Here is an 18,886-nt window from a genome sequence, read left to right on the forward strand (position 1 = left end):
CCGGTTGCTCTATCTGTTGCGGAAAGGTATAGGATTAACTCCTCTCCCGCTTTTGGTGCTGTGAGCGTTGGGAGTTCGATCAAGCGTGACCGAATCTCCTGAAAAGCTGCTTCCGCTTCTGGTGTCCAGCGGAAGTGCGTTTTCTTTAAACAGTTTCTCAACGTTGACACGAAAGGAAAGACTTATCCGCGTGGTTTGCCAAAAAGCGATTAAGTGCCACTAGTCGTCCATTCAGTGTCTGAGCCTGTTTGATGGTAGTAGGTGATTCCATTTTGATAATGGCTTCGACCTTTTCAGGGTTCGCTCTGAAGCCATCTTTAGTGACGATGACCCCCAAGAACTTCCCTTCTTCCATTCCAAAGGCACACTTGCCCGGGTTGAGTTTCATGTTTATCTTCCTAAGCGTGTTGAAAGTTTCTTCGATGTCTTTCAACATCGCTTCTGCGTCAGGGCTTTTGATGACCAAGTCATCCATGTAGACTTCCAAGTTCCTCCCAATTTGGGCATGAAACTGGTTGTCCATCAGGCGTTGGTATGTGGACCCGGCATTCTTAAGTCCGAATGGCATCATTTGGTAACAAAATGTGCCATCGGGCGTCCGAAAAGCGGTTTTGTCTTGATCATCAACGGCCATGTGGATTTGATGGTACCCCTTATACGCATCCAGGAAGCATTTAAGGCGAAACGGTGCTAACGAATCCACCTTAAGATCAATTTCGGGTAACGGATAACAATCTTTGGGGCATGCTTTGTTTAAGTCCTTGAAATCTATGCACATGCACCATTGTTTGTTATTCTTCGGTACCATAACGGGATTTGCAACCCATGTTTGATATCTACTAACGCGTACGATGCCTGCGTCAAGGAGTTCCTTGACTTGGGTTCTACACGCGTTAGTTTGTTCTGGCCCCATTACTCTGCGCTTTTGTACGATTGGCGTAACAGCCGGATCGCATTTGAGCTTATGCTCTGCCTTACTTCGGGGTACACCAGTCATGTCAGCTGGTGTCCACGCGAAGATGTCAGCGTTTTTCTGTAATAAGCGCTTGAGTAAGGTGCGTGTGGGATCAACAACTGTTGGGCCAATGGAAACGGCCTGGTCAGGGTATTTGCCGTTGAAGGCCCATCTTTCTGGTTCGGTGATGGTTGGTTTAGCCATCTTTGGTTTGGGTTTAGATGAGACAGATGCGATGCATACCTGGGGAATGCCGGTGATCATCGCTACACCCTCAGCTGTTGGCCATCCCATCATGCCGTGGACTGAGGATACCATGGCGTTGAATCTTGCCATCCCGTCTCTTCCGAAGAGAATGTCGTATGTGTGGTGTGGCTTCCTCATTACGACAAAATCCACGTCTTCTGTGCGTGAGTGATTCCCGTCCGTAAGAGTGACGGGGAAAGATAGGATACCCAGGGGGTGTTTGTGCTGCCATCGAACCCTTCCATCGAGGCGTAGATCGTTTCCAGGCGTTCCTTGTCTTCGTCATCTAGCTTATCGAAGAACTGCCTGTACATCACCGTTGACGAGGCGCCGTTGTCAGCAAGAGTGCGAGAAGTGATGTAGTGCCCCAGCTGGCTTTTGATGACGATAGGGCCTTCTTTGCTGGGTCCTCCTGGCACTCGCGGGAAGCGCACCTCAGCTTCCTTCCACGCGCATGGTTCTGTCGTTCGCCTTTTTCTTCCTCTGATCTTACCATGAACCATGTTGATGCTGATGTCAACGGGCTTTCGTCCGTTGCCTCGGTACCGGTTATCATTCCTTCCTCCCTTCTTGATTGATGCCACAAGGTGTGCAAGTCTTCCATCCTTGACGAATGTTTCAACAATATCCTTCAAGGATGTACACTCTTCCGTACTATGACCTTTTGTCCCGTGGAAGTCACAGGATTTGCTCTGATCCGCATTAGGTCGCTGCCGGATCATTGGAGCTTTTGGCCATGGTAGTTTTTCAGTGGCAAATATCTCCGTGACGCTTTTGGTGAGTGGCGTCCACCGGTGTTTTCGGCTTGAAGGGTGTGTGTTATCTCTTCCGCCAACAAGAGGGTGAGAGCTGGATAAGGTGTCAAAGTTTACCCTTGACTGCCAAATACCTAGCTTCCTCTTTTTGTTCTGCCGGGCGATCCGAACATTGTTTTCTCTAGTCCTTTGCGTGTAGAGGTGTGTACTCTGGGGAAGATCCCTTCCCAGTTGCTTCTCCGTCTCGGCAAAGCGCTTGGCCGCCGTCATGATGGCATCCCATGTGGATGGCATGCCGTCCTTACCCGTCAATGTGCGGATAAGCTCTGGGTATTCGGCGCCTTGGATGAAAGCGGCGCGAACAAGATCTTCACTTATGTTGCCTAGACTTAGCTTTTTGGAGTTGAAGCGAGTGATGAAGTCTAGTAAAGATTCATCCTCCTCTCTAACGCAGTTGAGGATCGTCCACTGTTCTTCAGTATATTTCCTTTGTTGGCTAAAGTGTTGGCTGAACTTGTTCTGAAAGTCCACCCAATCATAGATGTGGTGGACCGGTAAACGATCGAACCATGCCCTGGCCGCTCCAACCAGAGTCATCTGGAACATATAACACCACGTGGGTTCCGTCCAGTTACTGACGGTTGCCCCCGCAATGAATCTGTTCAAGTGGTCGTCTGGGTCGGATAGACCATCATAAGTGCCGATGTTGGACATTTGTTTGGCACTTCTCGGGGCGATTGCTTCCGCAATGTCCCTTGCAAACTTTGACTTTCCTGCATTTGCAGCAGTTGGTCTAAAGGTTTTGGAGAAGTCACGCGGGTTTCTCTCCGCATTCGTTGGTTTAAAGGCTTCCCCAAAATTCCTTGTCGGTTGGAAGTCCGTTTCCTTACGCTTCCCTTTTGCCTTATGGCGAGGGTTTGCGTCGGTATCGGATTCTTCCCGCTCATCGTCTGAGTACTCGCACTCACTGTTCATATTGAGATGTTGGCGAGTACTGCCGAATTCGTCAGCCTGTTGAACTGAACGCAAGCGTTCATCCAACTCAGCTTGGAACTCTTTCTGACGTGCTTCGGCCCACGCCTTGACTTGATCTAGTGTTTGGCGAGGGACCCTCGTCCGTTTCTCCAACTGGGCATTAGTGAACCCCAGTGAAATATTGTTTACTGCACTTGTCCCGGCTTGGGTAACCGGGGTAGTGTTCGTAAAATTTGTATAACCGCCGGTGTTCCCAGTTGCTGGGGTTGTGGTCACCGGGGTTTCTTGGTCACTTACTGGCCTTGGGACCGGAGTAACGTTAACCATTTCTTCAGAAATTTTGAAAAAACTAAGAATTAGTTCTAGCTTTTATGCACGGATGGCGCCAATGAAGAAACACTAAGTGACCCGGGGCAGATTACAGATAATCTGGGGGTTAAGTAATGTTTCCCACGAGGATGAGGTCCAGCAGAGAAGGTTGTTCTTCAGGTGACCTGCAAACCAGACACCGTAAGCTCGTCACTGGGAAGGGGGGGTTCCTCCTTGTGACCACCCTCCGGCGTGAGAATCAGACTAGATTGCTCTGAATATAAGTGTATATTAAGAGATTGCTAGATAAGATAACGAGATATCAGATGATGTCCTTACCATTCCAAGGAGTTGGAGTATTTATAGCCGAAGGTAGGTTTCCTAGAAGGTACAGCCGGCTGAATAGTATTCCTGTTCTACCAACAGTGGGCTACGCACAAGCCATGCTGGTTGGTGGATAGGCTGCGGCCGACAGTGACAAGGTCGGCTGTATACTGTTCCTTTACTGCCGGCTATGCACTGTTCCACCAACTGTAGGCTGCGCACGTCCCACAGTAAGGGTTGGTGAGTAGGCAGCGGCTAATAGTGACAAACAGTACTAGAGGGTGCACCTCCTCGTACTGTTGTCGGTGAGCTGTCACCCTTTGATTGGTTCATGGGCGTCTGGCCAGATCGTCTGTTTTGCCCATACCTTGGTAGGTATAGTACAAAAGATCTTCCAGAAGCATACGGACTGGCTCATTTGGGCGGGAGTATTCCCGCCTTGCTCATTCCTTCAGGTGACTACTGAAGTAGCAAGAGTTAGTGCCTTGTGCGTGTAGCCTTGCTATCAGTGCGGGTAGCCTTCCCTGATGGCTTGTATCCGCAGCTGCGGGGACAGGCGGAGTACTTCACCATTGGGAGGCTTTTCCTGCGGGAACAGCTTGCGTACTGCGCGTAAGGACGTCACGTCTCTGAGCATGGTGGGTCCTGCGGATCCAGTTGGTTTCTGCGCAGACGTCTCTCTTCAAGGTGAGTCCTGCGGGTCCAACTGGGCTCTGCTGAGACCTACCTCTTCAAGCCCTAATACCATTCTTCTCAATTGATAACATAGTTACCATATGCATAACATTATTACCTTTATGCCAAACCACAAATTCATCACATTTTGTTGCCATAAAGGGAATTAGATTTATTTCAATTTTTATAAGGATAATCAGACTATGAAAAAAGCTAAGCTTTTCTATCGAATAAAATGTGTACTTCATAATTCAACTGCTCTCCTATTCCCTGTAAATTCTTGATTGAAAACAATGATATGGTATGATAGAAAACAATAATACAGAAGCTAGTTTAGGCTTTCAAACCTACAAGTCGAATAAAGAAGAGCCTGCTAATTAACCCTAGTCAAATTGTGTAAAAGAATAAGCATCTGGCACATAAGAAGACTAAGTTGTATCCACACAAAATCTACAGATGATTTGAGTATTTAAAATCACACATTCAAACCCAAATGGAAACAAAACCTTTTTGATAATCTGTTCATATTCTTAATTACCACAAATTCGAAACCCAAAAACAGAAATTAGAAGTACATGATTAGAATACAATATCTCTTTCTTGTTATGCTCATCGACAACAAAGCGAGATTCGAAACCCAAAAATTAAAATCGTCGGCAAGTAGTAATGTAATGGGAGTCGAAAAGAGATGATAATTGCAGATTAATAACATACCGAATCAGAGAATTAACGTCCGTTCATCTATTGCAATTTTTTAATCTTGAGAAGAAAACCCCGTATTAGGGTTCATTGATCGTAGCTACAGAATAGGTTACAAGGGAGTGAATAAAACCTAGATGAGCGGGAAAATAAAAATAAAATATGGGTGATTGATAGTTTAGATTTAGACTTTACAAGGGTAAAAAATGAAATCATATATATATATATATATGTATTGGGCCTCCCAATTTCCTTCCTTAAGCGGGCCATAGTCTAATGCCAGCCAACATTTGATCCAAACCAAACCACCGCATTTTCTACACAACAACATCATCTTGTTTGTTTGTTTGTTTCTTTCTTTCTTTTCCATCATCCATTTCATTTTCAGTCTCAATGGAGTCTGTTTCTTCAAGTCTCTCCGTCTACTCTCATCCTTTTAAACCTACCGGCGGCTCTATCCTCCTTCGCAGGCTAACATTTTCAACCCCAGCACGACGTCGTTTGCGTTTCCGAACACTTGTAGTACGAAAAGTTTACACGGCGGAAGCAGCCGCTGTTCCGCTCAAGGAGGTTGCGTCCTTTGTGTTGCCCGTCGGCAGCTTCGTTGTCGTCACTTACGGTATTCTCATTGTTTAGTTGGGATATTCTACTTTTTAATCAATCATAAACATAAAACCTAACCGAACATCAATACTTAATAAATTATATACTAATTGCCAGAAGGTCATATATATAATGCTATCTTGTTTCTCATTGGTTTACTAATTATGCTCTTCAGCTGACAGTTATGTGGAAATTGGTGGAGAAGCTGATGATGCCCAAGAAATCAAAAGCTCCAGCTGCTGAGAATAAACCAGCCCAAGGGGTGAAATGGTCCTTTGCTGCTGGGACAAACTTGTTATCTAATTTTGGGGCCAAAATCCAAAGGGAATCCAAACTCAAACTCAATGATTTTGCCAAAGAACTTAGGTCATTCGGTATTGTTGACATGTCGGGTACTTGCAATTTGACTTCATATAACAATGTTTCATATCATTTTTGTACTTCATTTGCGAAGCTTATGATATTTAAATGCCGTCCCGATTTGGCAGGTCGTAACTTTGGAGATGAAGGACTATTTTACCTTGCAGAGAGCTTGGCATACAACCAGGTTAGATTTTAGCATTATTTGTCTCATAGGTTCTTATGCAATGACTTATGTTATAATGATTGAAGTTCAGTAGCACAACGCTCACTAAAGCAACTTACATTCTGAAGTTAGGTTTGCTAATTGCTATACAGGACTGTTAGGAGATGATTTGATATTGTTATTTCTTGTGGTTATTTGCCACAATCAGTCTTCCTAAAATTTTCTAACTGCATTATGAATGCTATTTTTAAACATCTGAACTATAGTTCTAAAATCTTCTCAAGATGGAGACTCCTATATATTTGTGCGTGAATAGCACTAGAAGTTAACAACCTGACCGTGAATCTGTATTTATGACATAGCGTTAAGTTTAACAACTATAACCCCTTGATTAGAACTATGTATTTATGACATCATTTACATGTCATACTTATTATTTTCCAGGTTGCTGAAGATGTGAATTTTGCTGCTAATGGGATAACTGCAGAAGGACTTAAAGCATTTGATGGTGTTCTGCAGTCAAACATTACCTTGAAGACTCTTAACCTATCAGGAAACAATATTGGTGATGAAGGAGCAAAGGTGAACTAATATATTATTAATTCATTCATTGGTTTTTACCGAATAACATATAATGTTCTCTGCAGATTTTATGTGATATTCTAGTGGAAAATAATGGTATTCAGAAGCTCCAGCTGAATAGTACTGGGCTTGGAGATGAGGTTAGTTATTATAATAAAATTTCAAACTCCCATCAAGTTTTTGGCTAGATATTATTATATTAATAACATCCAATGTATACATCTCTTTCTTGCAGGGAGCAAAGGCTATTGCGGGGATGCTAAAGAAAAACTCAACCTTGCGTACACTTGAACTGAACAACAATTTAATTGACTATTCTGTACGTTCGATTTTCATGTTTATGCTAGCGTTTATTATTTAAGTTATTTGTATTTGTATAGTTTTTGTATATTTACTGGATTTGTGGACAGGGTTTTTCTGGTCTTGCTGAGGCACTTCTTGAGAATAAGTCTTTACAAAGCTTGTATCTAAAGTGAGTAAAAACTCTTATGATTATAATATACTTCATGGTTATTATGCAACTTGTAACACGTTCTGTTATTATTATTATAGTGGAAACTACGGTGGTGCTTTAGGGGCTGCTGCACTTGCTAAAGGGCTTGAGGGTAACAAAACTTTAAGGGTATTTACAGAAATTAATATGTTCGTTTAAGTTCTTATATCACAAAGTTCAAGCTATTATAATGCGAAAATGTTTAATAAATAAGCAGGAACTTTTTTTGCATGGGAACTCAATTGGAGATGAAGGAGTCCGTGCATTGATTGCTGGATTGTCTTTACATAAAGGTTTTCTGTTCTTACTAGTATTCTTATTCTGCTATCAATATCGATGCTATAGCGGTTATCGGTCCATCTGTAAAATAGCGGTCGAAATATCGGCCCAAATATCGGTTCTGCTATTTGACTACCGATATATCGGATTTATCGGCGAGTTTATCAGTTCAAAATTTTTGACCCAAATTTGTTTAACTTTTTGGCCCAAAGATGATTCCCGTTACCTTTTTTTGGCCCAGAGCCCAATTCCATTTGATTTCACCCTAAGCCCTAAATCTGATTATTATTGAACGAGTAAAAGACATCGACAATGAAATTCCGGTTTCTTCAGTCTCCAGCCGCTGCTGATTTTGTGTTTTGACCCATATTTTGTGTTTTGAACTGTTGACTTTTATGATTTTGGTATTAAGTCTTAAGTATTAATATTAGATAACTTTTGGTGTTATGTATGTATGTATGTATGTATGTATGTATGTATGCATGCATGCATGCATGCATGCATGCTGAGATATCGGTCAATGACCGATATCCGCTATTTTTTGGCATTAACTGCATGGGTTTTTTATATATTGTGTTAAGTTGACATGCATAGTTCATATTCATAAGCAGGAAAACTGACGGCTCTCGACATTGGCAACAATATGATAACCTCAAAAGGCGCGCTTTATGTTGCAGATTACATAAAAAGAAGTAAATCCTTGTTATGGCTTAATGTATACATGAATGACATTAAAGACGAGGTATTATGTTACACATCAAACTGATGTTTAAGCAATTTTTGTTGTAACATCGTATGATTTTTATTCTTAAAATGCATCAGGGAGCTGAGAAAATAGCTGAGGCTTTAAAGGAGAACCGTTCAATAACAAACATAGACTTGGTGAGTAGTGGGCTCAAATTTATCTGATTATTATTATAAATACAAATCATGTTAGTTAGAAATAACTATGTACTTTCAGGGAGGAAATGACATTCATGCTAAAGGGATCACTGCAATAGCTGAAGTTTTAAAAGATAATAGTGTGATAACAGCTGTAAGTTGATTCCTTCGTCCAATGAAATTTTCAGTGATTATATATTCAAGTTTATCTATTTGCACATTGTTTTCGTTACCAAATTTATGTTATTGGCATGGCTTCTTGGTGTGTTTTTTATTTTTTTAGCGTGGCATTATTTAAGTGTATTTTTGGTATTTATAAACAGTCAAAACACTTCATAATATTGTATTTAGTTAGATCTTGCATTTTCACTATTCTTAGAAACCGAAGAAAACTTATATTCTTATCATGTAAACAGCTTGAACTTGGTTATAATCCAATTGGATCAGATGGGGCAAAAGCTTTGGCTGACATTCTCAAGTTTCATGGAAATATAAAAACTCTCATGATTGGTTGGTGCAAGGTAACACTTTCTGTCAATAATTTTTTTTAATACTAATATGCTGCACGCAATAACAAAACAATATTCTCACAATAATCGTTTACATAAGAAAACTCAATAGGACCTATTTCATCTGATCTCATAACAGATAGGTGCAAAAGGTGCAGAATACATAGCGGATACTTTAAAATACAACAATACAATCTCCACTTTGGATCTACGGGCTAACGGGCTTAGTGACGAGGTTCGTATTTCTAAATAGCAATTTTGTATTATATCTTATTTTCAAAAGGCTAATAACAAGTTATTCATGCAGGGTGCGAAGTCCCTAGCTCGCAGCCTAAAAGTGGTCAATGAAGCTCTCGTGTCACTCGATTTAGGATTCAATGAAATTAGAGTAGGACCCACCTTCCCTCCCTATAGTACTTTCTCATTTAAATACAACTTGTTTTTAATTCACTATTTTGGATTGATTTGCTATTAGGACGAAGGAGCTTTCTCAATTTCTCAAGCACTGAAGGCTAATGAAGATGTGAGACTCACATCGTTGAATCTTGCAAGCAACTTCCTTACAAAGTTAGGACAGGTATTTTATCATCTTTTTATTTCACTCACTTGATGGGCCCGTTAAGGTAATGCTTTATCTTTTAAAAAGCTTAACGTGTCAAATGGGTATAACTTTTTTTTTTACCGCGGTAGCAATCATATTTTCTTCGACTTAATAGCAATTTATAAAAAATATTGACCTGCTCTGAACCTAAATCAACTTTGTTGTAGAGTGCTTTAATTGATGCAAGAGACCATGTGTACGAGATGAATGAAAAAGAACTAAGCATCGGTTTCTAAACAATCATGTTTGAGCATGATGAATATGTAGTCAAACTTGGTGTGGGTGGGCATCCCTCAACTGTAGGGATGCTTAGAAATTTTGGTACAGAGATTTTGGCTTGTGTCGTTGAGGAACTTTTGCCCTTACTGGTAAACATTATTTTGCTTTAAGATTATGAATATTTAAGGTAAAGATTATTATCACTCCGAGCCCTTGTATTGGTGTCACCGAATCAAATTGATCCGAACAATCGTGCTCAGCTAAAACCTCGCCAAATATCACTCAGCTAAAACCTCGCCAAATGATTACTTTCAAGAGAGTTGGGTTTTGCTATCACTAAAGTTTGTGTGTTTGGGTATAGTCTAAAACAGTTTTTGACTGAGTCTGCACACGTTTTCTTAACTGGTTAGGTTTGGGTTGAGTTGATGGTTCTAGGATAAAAGTGAAAATTCTTTTATATTTGAAATGGAGCTATTATGTGTGTGTACTTTAAGTTGTGGAAAGAGTATTAATAAGATAGATTTCAGGTTAAACATATCGTGTTGGTGTTACATTTAAATATTCATGTTGTGTTTGGGTCCATGCATGTGACATGGTTATTGAGTTTGTGTTTTGTGTCCAATTTTTCATGTTCGGTTCACCTACCCTTGAATATTCACGGATAAGGTTTGGTTAGGTGGTTTTAAAATTTCGAACTCAACTTTATGTGTCGGGTATGCTGTATGCGTATTGCATAGTGAACCGTATATGCGCTAGGTATGTTGTATGCATCGTGAAGTGAATTAACGGATGACCCTTTTTGGTGTCATTCAAACCAAATTAAAAACTGTTAACATACTAGTTTACCCTCTAAAGAGGTTACATCTTAATAAGACGAACCAAACAATAATACATGATGAAAAAAATGAAATTATAAGAACTCCATAACAAATCACAGTAATTTTATCCATAACATAATGTTAACGGAGACTTGATAAACGTGTGCGAGTGTGCATAATTATTATATGTTTATTTGAACGGATTCAAATTCAACGAATTCAAATAGGCTTTTTCGAATTGGTTTATTTGAATTTTAGGCGAATTCAAATTTCCTTATTCCAAGAAAACCCAGTGCCTACATATTGTATTCCTTGATGTGAACCCAAATGGTGTCACTTATGGAGATTTCCTTTGTATTGCCAAGGAAATCTTCCATTTCTTATGGCATTGGAAGTGGCACCCGTGGTGAAGTAGCAAGAACTCAAGCCATGAATATTAGCCAGTTCTGCTTCATCCCGTCCTTCAAAAATGGTTTTAAGGTTTTCGTCACACGTAAGTAGGCATGGCCTGAATAATAATAATAATAATAATAATAATAATAATAATAATAAAACATGTATTGATACCCAGTGGTATTTCAAATCAAATAACACGCAATCAGTTCTTGTTTAGAAACAAGTTCTCTCTCTAAGCAGTTGCTTGTTATACTTTGTTGTAATCAATAGATCCATGTTATCAAAATTTTCTGTAAAAGGTCAACAATTCGTTGATTTGGTTTATTGTTTTACATTATTATGATTTGCGTATTTTCAAAAAAAAAAAAAGAAAGAAAACAACAATGTGCGTCAAATGCCTAAATTCTGGACAACCAGTCTTGACTATCCCAAGGAGGAGATGACCCATTAGGGTTAAACTCACAAGACTAGTATAAATAAAAGCCTACTTGCCAACCTAAAGAGGTCATTCTTCTTCCGCAAACTTTCCAAATACTATCATTTACACTACACACACATACGTTTTAATAGCAGCATCAAATATTGACTTGAGCGTTGGAAGGTGGTCCAGGGACTCCGGTGTCACACCCGGCCCTGAGCGGCGGAAACAGCCGGGGGCGCGCGAGTGGGGATTGATAATTAAGCACGGGCCATTGCAAACACTCAAAGTAAGATTTTCATTGCGCATGAAATGTTTAATACAGATACATTACATTGTTTAAAAATTTCATAAAAACATCCAAGTATAAAAACTGTTGAAGATTTCCACGCCATATCCCCTTGCGCGGCGGGAGCAACCACGCGCATCGAAGGGATAGAACTAAAATCTTCCAAAAAGCTAGTTTTAGATGTTCAGCGTGAGGTGCTCTAAGTGTGACTCCATGCGCTACCTAGTTATCTCCTGAAAGACACGTAAAAACATTTGAATCAGTATAAACTGAGTGAGTTCACAAGTTTTAGTAACTTGATAAATCGCATTGCATCATAGTCTTGATAAAAATCATATTGAAACACATTTCTGATTTCATGTCTAAACATATACTTGATAATCCGTATGAAAACATAGATCTGACACATATTTCTGATAAAAATCGTTCCGCGGCTACGCGCGAATATTACTGGGAACCGTGCTCGTCTGTGTAAGTGGCACTGCCACTACGAGCGAAATAAGTAATACCGTCCCGCGGGTTACGCGCGAACATTTTTGGAAATGTGCTCGTCCATGCAAAGTGGCGCTGCCACTACGAGCTAAACAATGTAATGCCGTCCCGCGGGTTACGCGTGGACATTTCTGAAAAACCGTGCTCGTCTATGCAAAGAGGCGTTGCCCCTACGAGCTAATCAATAATACCGTCCCGCGGGTTACGCGCGGACGTTGTGCCGGAAAACAAGGCGCTCGTCCATGCAAAGAGGCGCGACCCCTACGAGCGGGCTCAAACCCATAGTACTGCCCCATGACCATACTAGGCACTCGTCCATGCAAAGAGGTGCGACCCCTACGAGTGGGTGGATCAAACCAGCAGTCCCTACCCTTAGAGTTCCAATGGTAAAGTGATCACTTACTCGAGTTCTAGCGCACATACATCGAAAACCATAGATAACCGTTCGCATTGCTCATCATGAAATATAATTTAAACACATAATCGCTTGCATAGCTTGTAAGTATACCATGATAAAACATTATTTAAGTACGTGTCCCTCGCCCCGAAAACAGTTTAAAAACAGTGAAAACAGTGAGAATAGGGGCTGTGAGACTCACCTGTGGTTCTTGTTAAGGGATTAATCGAGATTCGGGTTTTCTTGGTGTTAGCCTTTGAATTGAAGGTCTAGAATAACAAGAAGTATATAAGAAATAGGAGAATATAAGGGTTGGAAAGTAGATCTCAAGGTTATAATCTCGGCTTACCTAGTAACAGGAACGGAATTGAAAATCAAACGGATGCTTGGGCGATGATTAGTGCGTGCAACTTTAAGAGAGAAGTTTGAAGTGTGTTTTGGGTGATAATTTAGGTTACATATTTATAGGCAAACTCAAGGGAACACAATCCCTTGCTTTAGGGGATTGTAATCTTTTCATATCTAGGTGTAATGATGATAAAGTATGGAAATTATTATTATTTATTTAAAAGTGGAGTAGTGGATAAAAGATTTTGATTTGATTTGGACAGGACATGCAGGTCTGTGGTTGGTGGGAGTGGGGTGGCTGACAGTTGACTTTTCATGTTACAGCATGCTTTTTCAGATGCTTTTGTCAGTGTAAAGTAAAAAGTGGAAAATCTCTGAAACACGCTACTGTTTCCTTTTGGGCGGGAGTAATTCCCTTATATCTGGGATTTAGGCTAAGTGTTCTGCGCGTATAACTTTGTGTGCATAGCTTTCTGCGTGAAGGACATTTCTTTGCTGCGGGTAGGTACGTAACCTTCTCGCAGTCAGGGACATTGAGTTTCATTTGTAGATTCTCCAGGTGGTCTTGGTATTTCAACATAGTGATCAGTCATGTTGAAGTCAATTCCATCTTGGAGCTTCAGACAAACTAGCTCTCAATGTTCCCGCCATGCGGGGAGGTTAGTTCCCCTTCCGCACGCGCATGAACGATTTGGGATGCACCCGCCTTAGCATCATGCGGGACGGGCAACCCAATAGACAACATTAAGTTATGGATACATAAAACCAGTACACTCGCGCATGGCGCATATAACATATGCCCACGCAGGTTCTTAACATGGTGCGCTCGCGCAGGGCGCACTTAACATGCCCGCACTGATTCTAACATGGCGCGCTCGCGCACGGCGCATATAACAAATGCCCGCGCTGATTCTAACATGGCGCGCTTAATATTTACAATCACCTAATTATTAGGTTGATTACTTAGTTTATAGGATTGGGAAATTACCGGGTGTCACATCCGGTCTCTAACCTTTTCTAACTCGTGCTTTGTGTTTTGAAGATATAGGCAAGACGGAGGAGGCGTCATGTGGTCGATTTCTCCTCTTATCAATTATCATAGTTGAAGCATCCACATGGTTTCTAGATACTAACTGGGATTTGTTTCTTCAATTTTTTTATGGGGCATCTTTACATTGTACCATTTTTCCATTCAGGTTACAAAATATGTAAATGGATATGTTATTTTAGTTCTTTTTTTGCATTTGGTTTCTTTCAAACGATTTTTATCACATATTCAAGAAAAGCACTAAATTACATCATCACAGTTACACTCAGACCATTCATTCTTTTATGTATGCTTATATCACCTCATTTCAAGAGATTTCCGTTTGGCACTCCATTACTTGTTGTGAGACGGGACGTGGCACTGAGAATGGTGATCTCTTCTTTGTTTTGGTGGTTGTCGTGCAAAATTAATCAAACAGTAAATTTAGATGAAACGTTATAGTATTCACAAAGTTTAAATGAAATACTTAGAGTAAAAGCAGAGAGGCCACCACAACGATCAGCACCCCAAAACTTAACGCCGACCACAAGAATTTGGGTTTCTAGCGGTTTTTGGGTAAAAAAGAATTTAAGTTCTTCAGCGTTGATACCAGCCCCATGGCTCTAACCAAACTCCGTTGGCGTCAGATTTCATCATGAGAGTGGTACCCAAAAAGAGGTTATGGTGAGCCTCAGATGCAGATAGAAACCTTGTATATATATCACCTCCGTAGTAAAAATAGTTAAATTTTGAAAATGGTTTTTTTTTAGTAACACCGCTCATGATGAAATCTGGCTAAACGATGCAATGGTGAGAGCACGATCAAGTATCAAAAACATCAAACATGACTAAGAATTGTGAGAGGAAAAAATGAAGATCAACAATGCTACTAGTTTCCTTTCATTCTATGTCGTGTTGGGTTACTCACTTAAAAGACGGAGAGAGAGAGAGTCTGAAATTATTAATAAAACTTTGTTGGTCGTTAAAAAAAATTATTTATAAAACAAAATACAAATACGAGGTATACTTTAGGGATGAGATCAATACTGTACAGATACTGAAAATGCAGGCACCAAATTTCTGAAAAAGTGGGTACCGTATATCGTACCAAGTGCTCATCTCTCTATTGTATCGGTACCAAAAATTAGTACAAATTGTGTGAATAATATACTAAAATTAATGAATGTGTAATTTGGAATAAAAGTAAAAGTCTGGATTATGGTAAGTTATTTATTTTTATGTAACAATACCATTTCGTCTTCCAAAATCATCTCTATCGACCGATCTTCTCCGGGCTTGTTATTGTCTTTGAGACGCCATAATTTCAAATACGAACCTTGAAGACACAGTCGTTGTTAAGCACATCCAATTGGTTCAATATTGTAATGTTTATTGGCTCCATCTTCCTAGTGGTGAAAATTTTAAAAATAAACAAACTATTAATTTTTGAATAATTATACTTTGAACCGAACAACTAAACAACAAAATGATTATATAAGCACAACCAAAAATATATACCTTACAAACAAACAAATTCGATTTTGCTAAATCTGGTGTGATGGTGTAAGATTAATTGTGTGAAGGTCAGAGTATTTATACATAAGAAATACATGTATGAATTTTGAAAGATTAGTAAAGAAGGAAGGTATAAATGTAACTAATTAAAATCATAAAATTAGGGATTTTGAAATTGCTTAAAACATGGACGAAAATTAGGAGGTCTGGAATTTTGAAATTTAGAAATAGTTGAATATAATGTTTTTAAATTATATATAATTACAATATAATTTAAATTGATATGTTTAAATCTACAACATATTTTAAAATCCGTGTTTACATGACATGATAATATATATCATAATTGATTCTAATTTTGAAAATCCGTAATCAAAGAATCAGTTCTGATATATATATATATATATATATATATATATATATATGTGTGTGTGTGTGTGTGTGTGTGTGTGTGTGTGTGTATCATTACAGAACTCTTAAATTATTTAAGAACTTGAAGGAACCCTTGAAAATTAACGTTTTCGATAATATTTTTGTATGTTAGTGTTATTTGAGTGTAGTTATATCACTTTTTATATCTATAATTACGATTACAATTATGTAAATTAGTTTTTAAACATATCTAAACTTTTTTCTGCATATATGTAAATTTGCTATTACATAAATTTTACACATATGTAAACTTGTGATTTATATATGTAACAACAAATTTATATATAAAATATGGTAAAACTAGTCTCAAACAATGTTAATATATGAAAAAAAATTAAAAAATGTTTGTTTCTTATGAGTTCCTAGAAGTTCTTAACTTTTTTGGGGTTCTCAAATGATACTAACCCTATATATATATATATACTAGTTTGATCCTCCTATGTTACGGGAGTTTATTTAAAGTTTTGTTTTTAATCGTTTTGCTATTTTTTGATGATTATTTTATTTTTTAACGTAGTTTTGTTTTAAATTAATACAAATATATTAGTTTGTTATTATATTTTTCAACGTTTGGGTTTTATCAGTTGAGATGTTTAGGTGTTTTAGATTTTTAACGAACAAACATAAACGAACACGAGCATGTTGATTTTTTTAAATGTACAAACATGAACACATATATATATGTCTAATGAAAAAAGAGGCGTTGATGTAGTTGACGATGGTGGGTAGTATTGGAAGTTAACCTACGATGGAGATGATAGACCAGCAACGAAGAACATGTAAAGTAGATAAATTAAATTAGGGTTTGATAATGAAAATGTTTATCAATAAATGAGATCTTATAACCCATTTGATGGCTATTAGAGTTTGGTAAAGGGTTATTTCACAAAAAAATGAGATGTTATAACCCGTTTAATGGTTATTCGGGTTTGGTGAGACCCATGACACGTGAAAATTATTGTTTGCTTATGAAATAGTTTTACAAATAAATGAGATATTATAACCCATTTAAAGACTATCCGGGTTTGGTGAAACCCATACCCGCGAATTCGGGTCAAATACATGAGAAACCTCCATTTATAAATCAAGCAATATGGTGGCTTTAGAGAATTAGGGGAACAACCTGAGAGCGACATTTAGGATTTTATGGTAGGAAATTATATAGATATTTAGATATATGTATGTATATATATATGTGTGTGTGTGTGTGTGTGTGTTTGTACCTCCTTAATCATATGGTTGAATTTAGGGGTGAGCAAAAAACGGTTCGGAACCGCCAAAACCGCATAACCGGAACCGAACCGGTGCCTTAGAACCGCTAACCTGCGTTACATTACGGTTCTCGGTTCTCAGAATTTGCATTAAACGGTTCGGGGTTCGGTTCCGGGTAAAACCGGCGGTTCTAGACTCAGAACCGAAATATTAAAAACGTTTTAACAAAATTTACCAATACCCATTTTTTATAGACTAGCTTATTAACCCGCATCCATTCAATCATTATTTATATTAAATCTTCTTACTTTTTGTTCAAAACATAGCAACCATAATCAATTTTGATTTAAGCTATCAAGATAATTTAATATAAAATGATATGATCTTCCTTTAATCTATCATTGCTAATGATTTATTTAACTTAAACAATTATGTTTTAATAAAAAAATAACGGATGTCTATGTTGTAATGTGAATTAATTTTACCGTGAAAGAAAACGTACAATTATATAAACTTGTTTTGTAATTTGCAAAGTTTGCACAACATATTTGATAAATTTACAACGGAAACGGTTCTGACAAGAACCGATTAGCGAGAACCGACTTTACCGGTTCTGGAACCAAACCGGTTTACTATAACCAGTTCCGGTTCTTAATTTTAGTCATTTTTTGTTCCGGTTCTGTTCTCGCGGTTTCGAACCTTTGCACAGCTCTAGTTGATTTGATTCCTAATATAGACAAATTTACTTGCATTTGATTACGGATTTCAATTTATACTCTATTGGTTATATTTTTAATTAGTCAATCAGTCAAATCTTATAAATCTAAAATTAGAGCCAATTATGATAGATTTAAATCCGTAATGACTGTTTAGGTTGTTTTATATTAAATCCGATGGATCAAATATCAATTAATCAATTAAACAATACTAATAAAAAAGGATTTTGAAATAATTTATTTACATCATATAATTAGAGATTCTGAAATTAGAGAATATTCAAGTTATTTTATATTTGAAGAGGTTAATTATGGAAGGTATAACCTGATATTAAAAATATTAATATTTAAATTTATGTTGTACCATATTTTTAATTTTGAATCTCCGAATATTTGATTTAATAGACAATTTGGGTAATTAAGCATATATATTATAAAAATGTTATTAATGTCAATTAAACTAAAATACTTACGTTACAAGATAGGAAATATTCAAGTTATTTTAAATTTGAAGAGGTTAATTATGGAATGTTTGATCAGATTTTAAAAATATTTAATTTATTCTAAATTTTAAACTTAAAATTAATTTTTTTTAGAAATAATGAAATTTTAATCATGATATATTTAGTATATAATCAATCTTGATGGTTAATTTAAAAGTTTAAAACTTATGGAATGTTTAATCAATATCGATAATTTAGTACTTCGCAGTGGTATTTAACAAATACATAAATAAATTTAGAGGGAGAGAAATGGCTAAAAATTAGGGTTAAAATTTGAAAAATCGGTTACAAAATTTGATAATCATTTTAATTTTTGACTTATGTTATTGGTAAGATATATATGTTAAATTTATTAATAATTATCAATAATTTATTATACAATTTTAAGAAATGATAATTATCGATAATTTATTATACAATCATCTAATATTACAGTCATTTTAAAGGAATGTTCTCATTATCGATAATTATTATACAATTATATTGGCGTAAATATGTTATCTTATAATCTCTTTAGGTTGTATTAATTATATACTTTGCCCTTATGGTCTTTAAAATGATGTTTCCTAAAGACGAGATAATATAATAATCCTGTATAATATAGGATAATAATAGACAAACAAAAATATAATATTTTTAGTTTAAGGTATACACTATATTTTATTATGTTGTACTATATTCTTTGAATAGT

General features: G+C 37.5%; 1 protein-coding gene across 1 annotated transcript; it reads left to right on the forward strand.

Annotated features, from left to right (window-relative positions):
* Window positions 1-5,331: 5,331 nt before the first annotated feature.
* Window positions 5,332-9,839, forward strand: LOC143617348 (uncharacterized). Its single transcript, XM_077089939.1, has 17 exons — window positions 5,332-5,557; window positions 5,724-5,933; window positions 6,030-6,088; window positions 6,512-6,649; window positions 6,715-6,789; window positions 6,885-6,968; window positions 7,060-7,121; window positions 7,202-7,271; window positions 7,360-7,435; window positions 8,033-8,163; window positions 8,244-8,303; window positions 8,383-8,457; window positions 8,720-8,824; window positions 8,952-9,047; window positions 9,120-9,200; window positions 9,288-9,389; window positions 9,581-9,839. The coding sequence occupies exons 1-17, from the start codon at window positions 5,332-5,334 to the stop codon at window positions 9,647-9,649; spliced, it is 1,719 nt and encodes a 572-aa protein (XP_076946054.1). The 3' UTR covers window positions 9,650-9,839.
* The last annotated feature ends 9,047 nt before the right edge of the window (window positions 9,840-18,886 follow it).

This window comes from Bidens hawaiensis, unplaced genomic scaffold, assembly GCF_021521415.1.
Source record: "Bidens hawaiensis isolate Kalapana, Puna unplaced genomic scaffold, B.hawaiensis_p1.1 tig00054003_1, whole genome shotgun sequence".
Lineage (NCBI taxonomy): Eukaryota > Viridiplantae > Streptophyta > Magnoliopsida > Asterales > Asteraceae > Bidens > Bidens hawaiensis.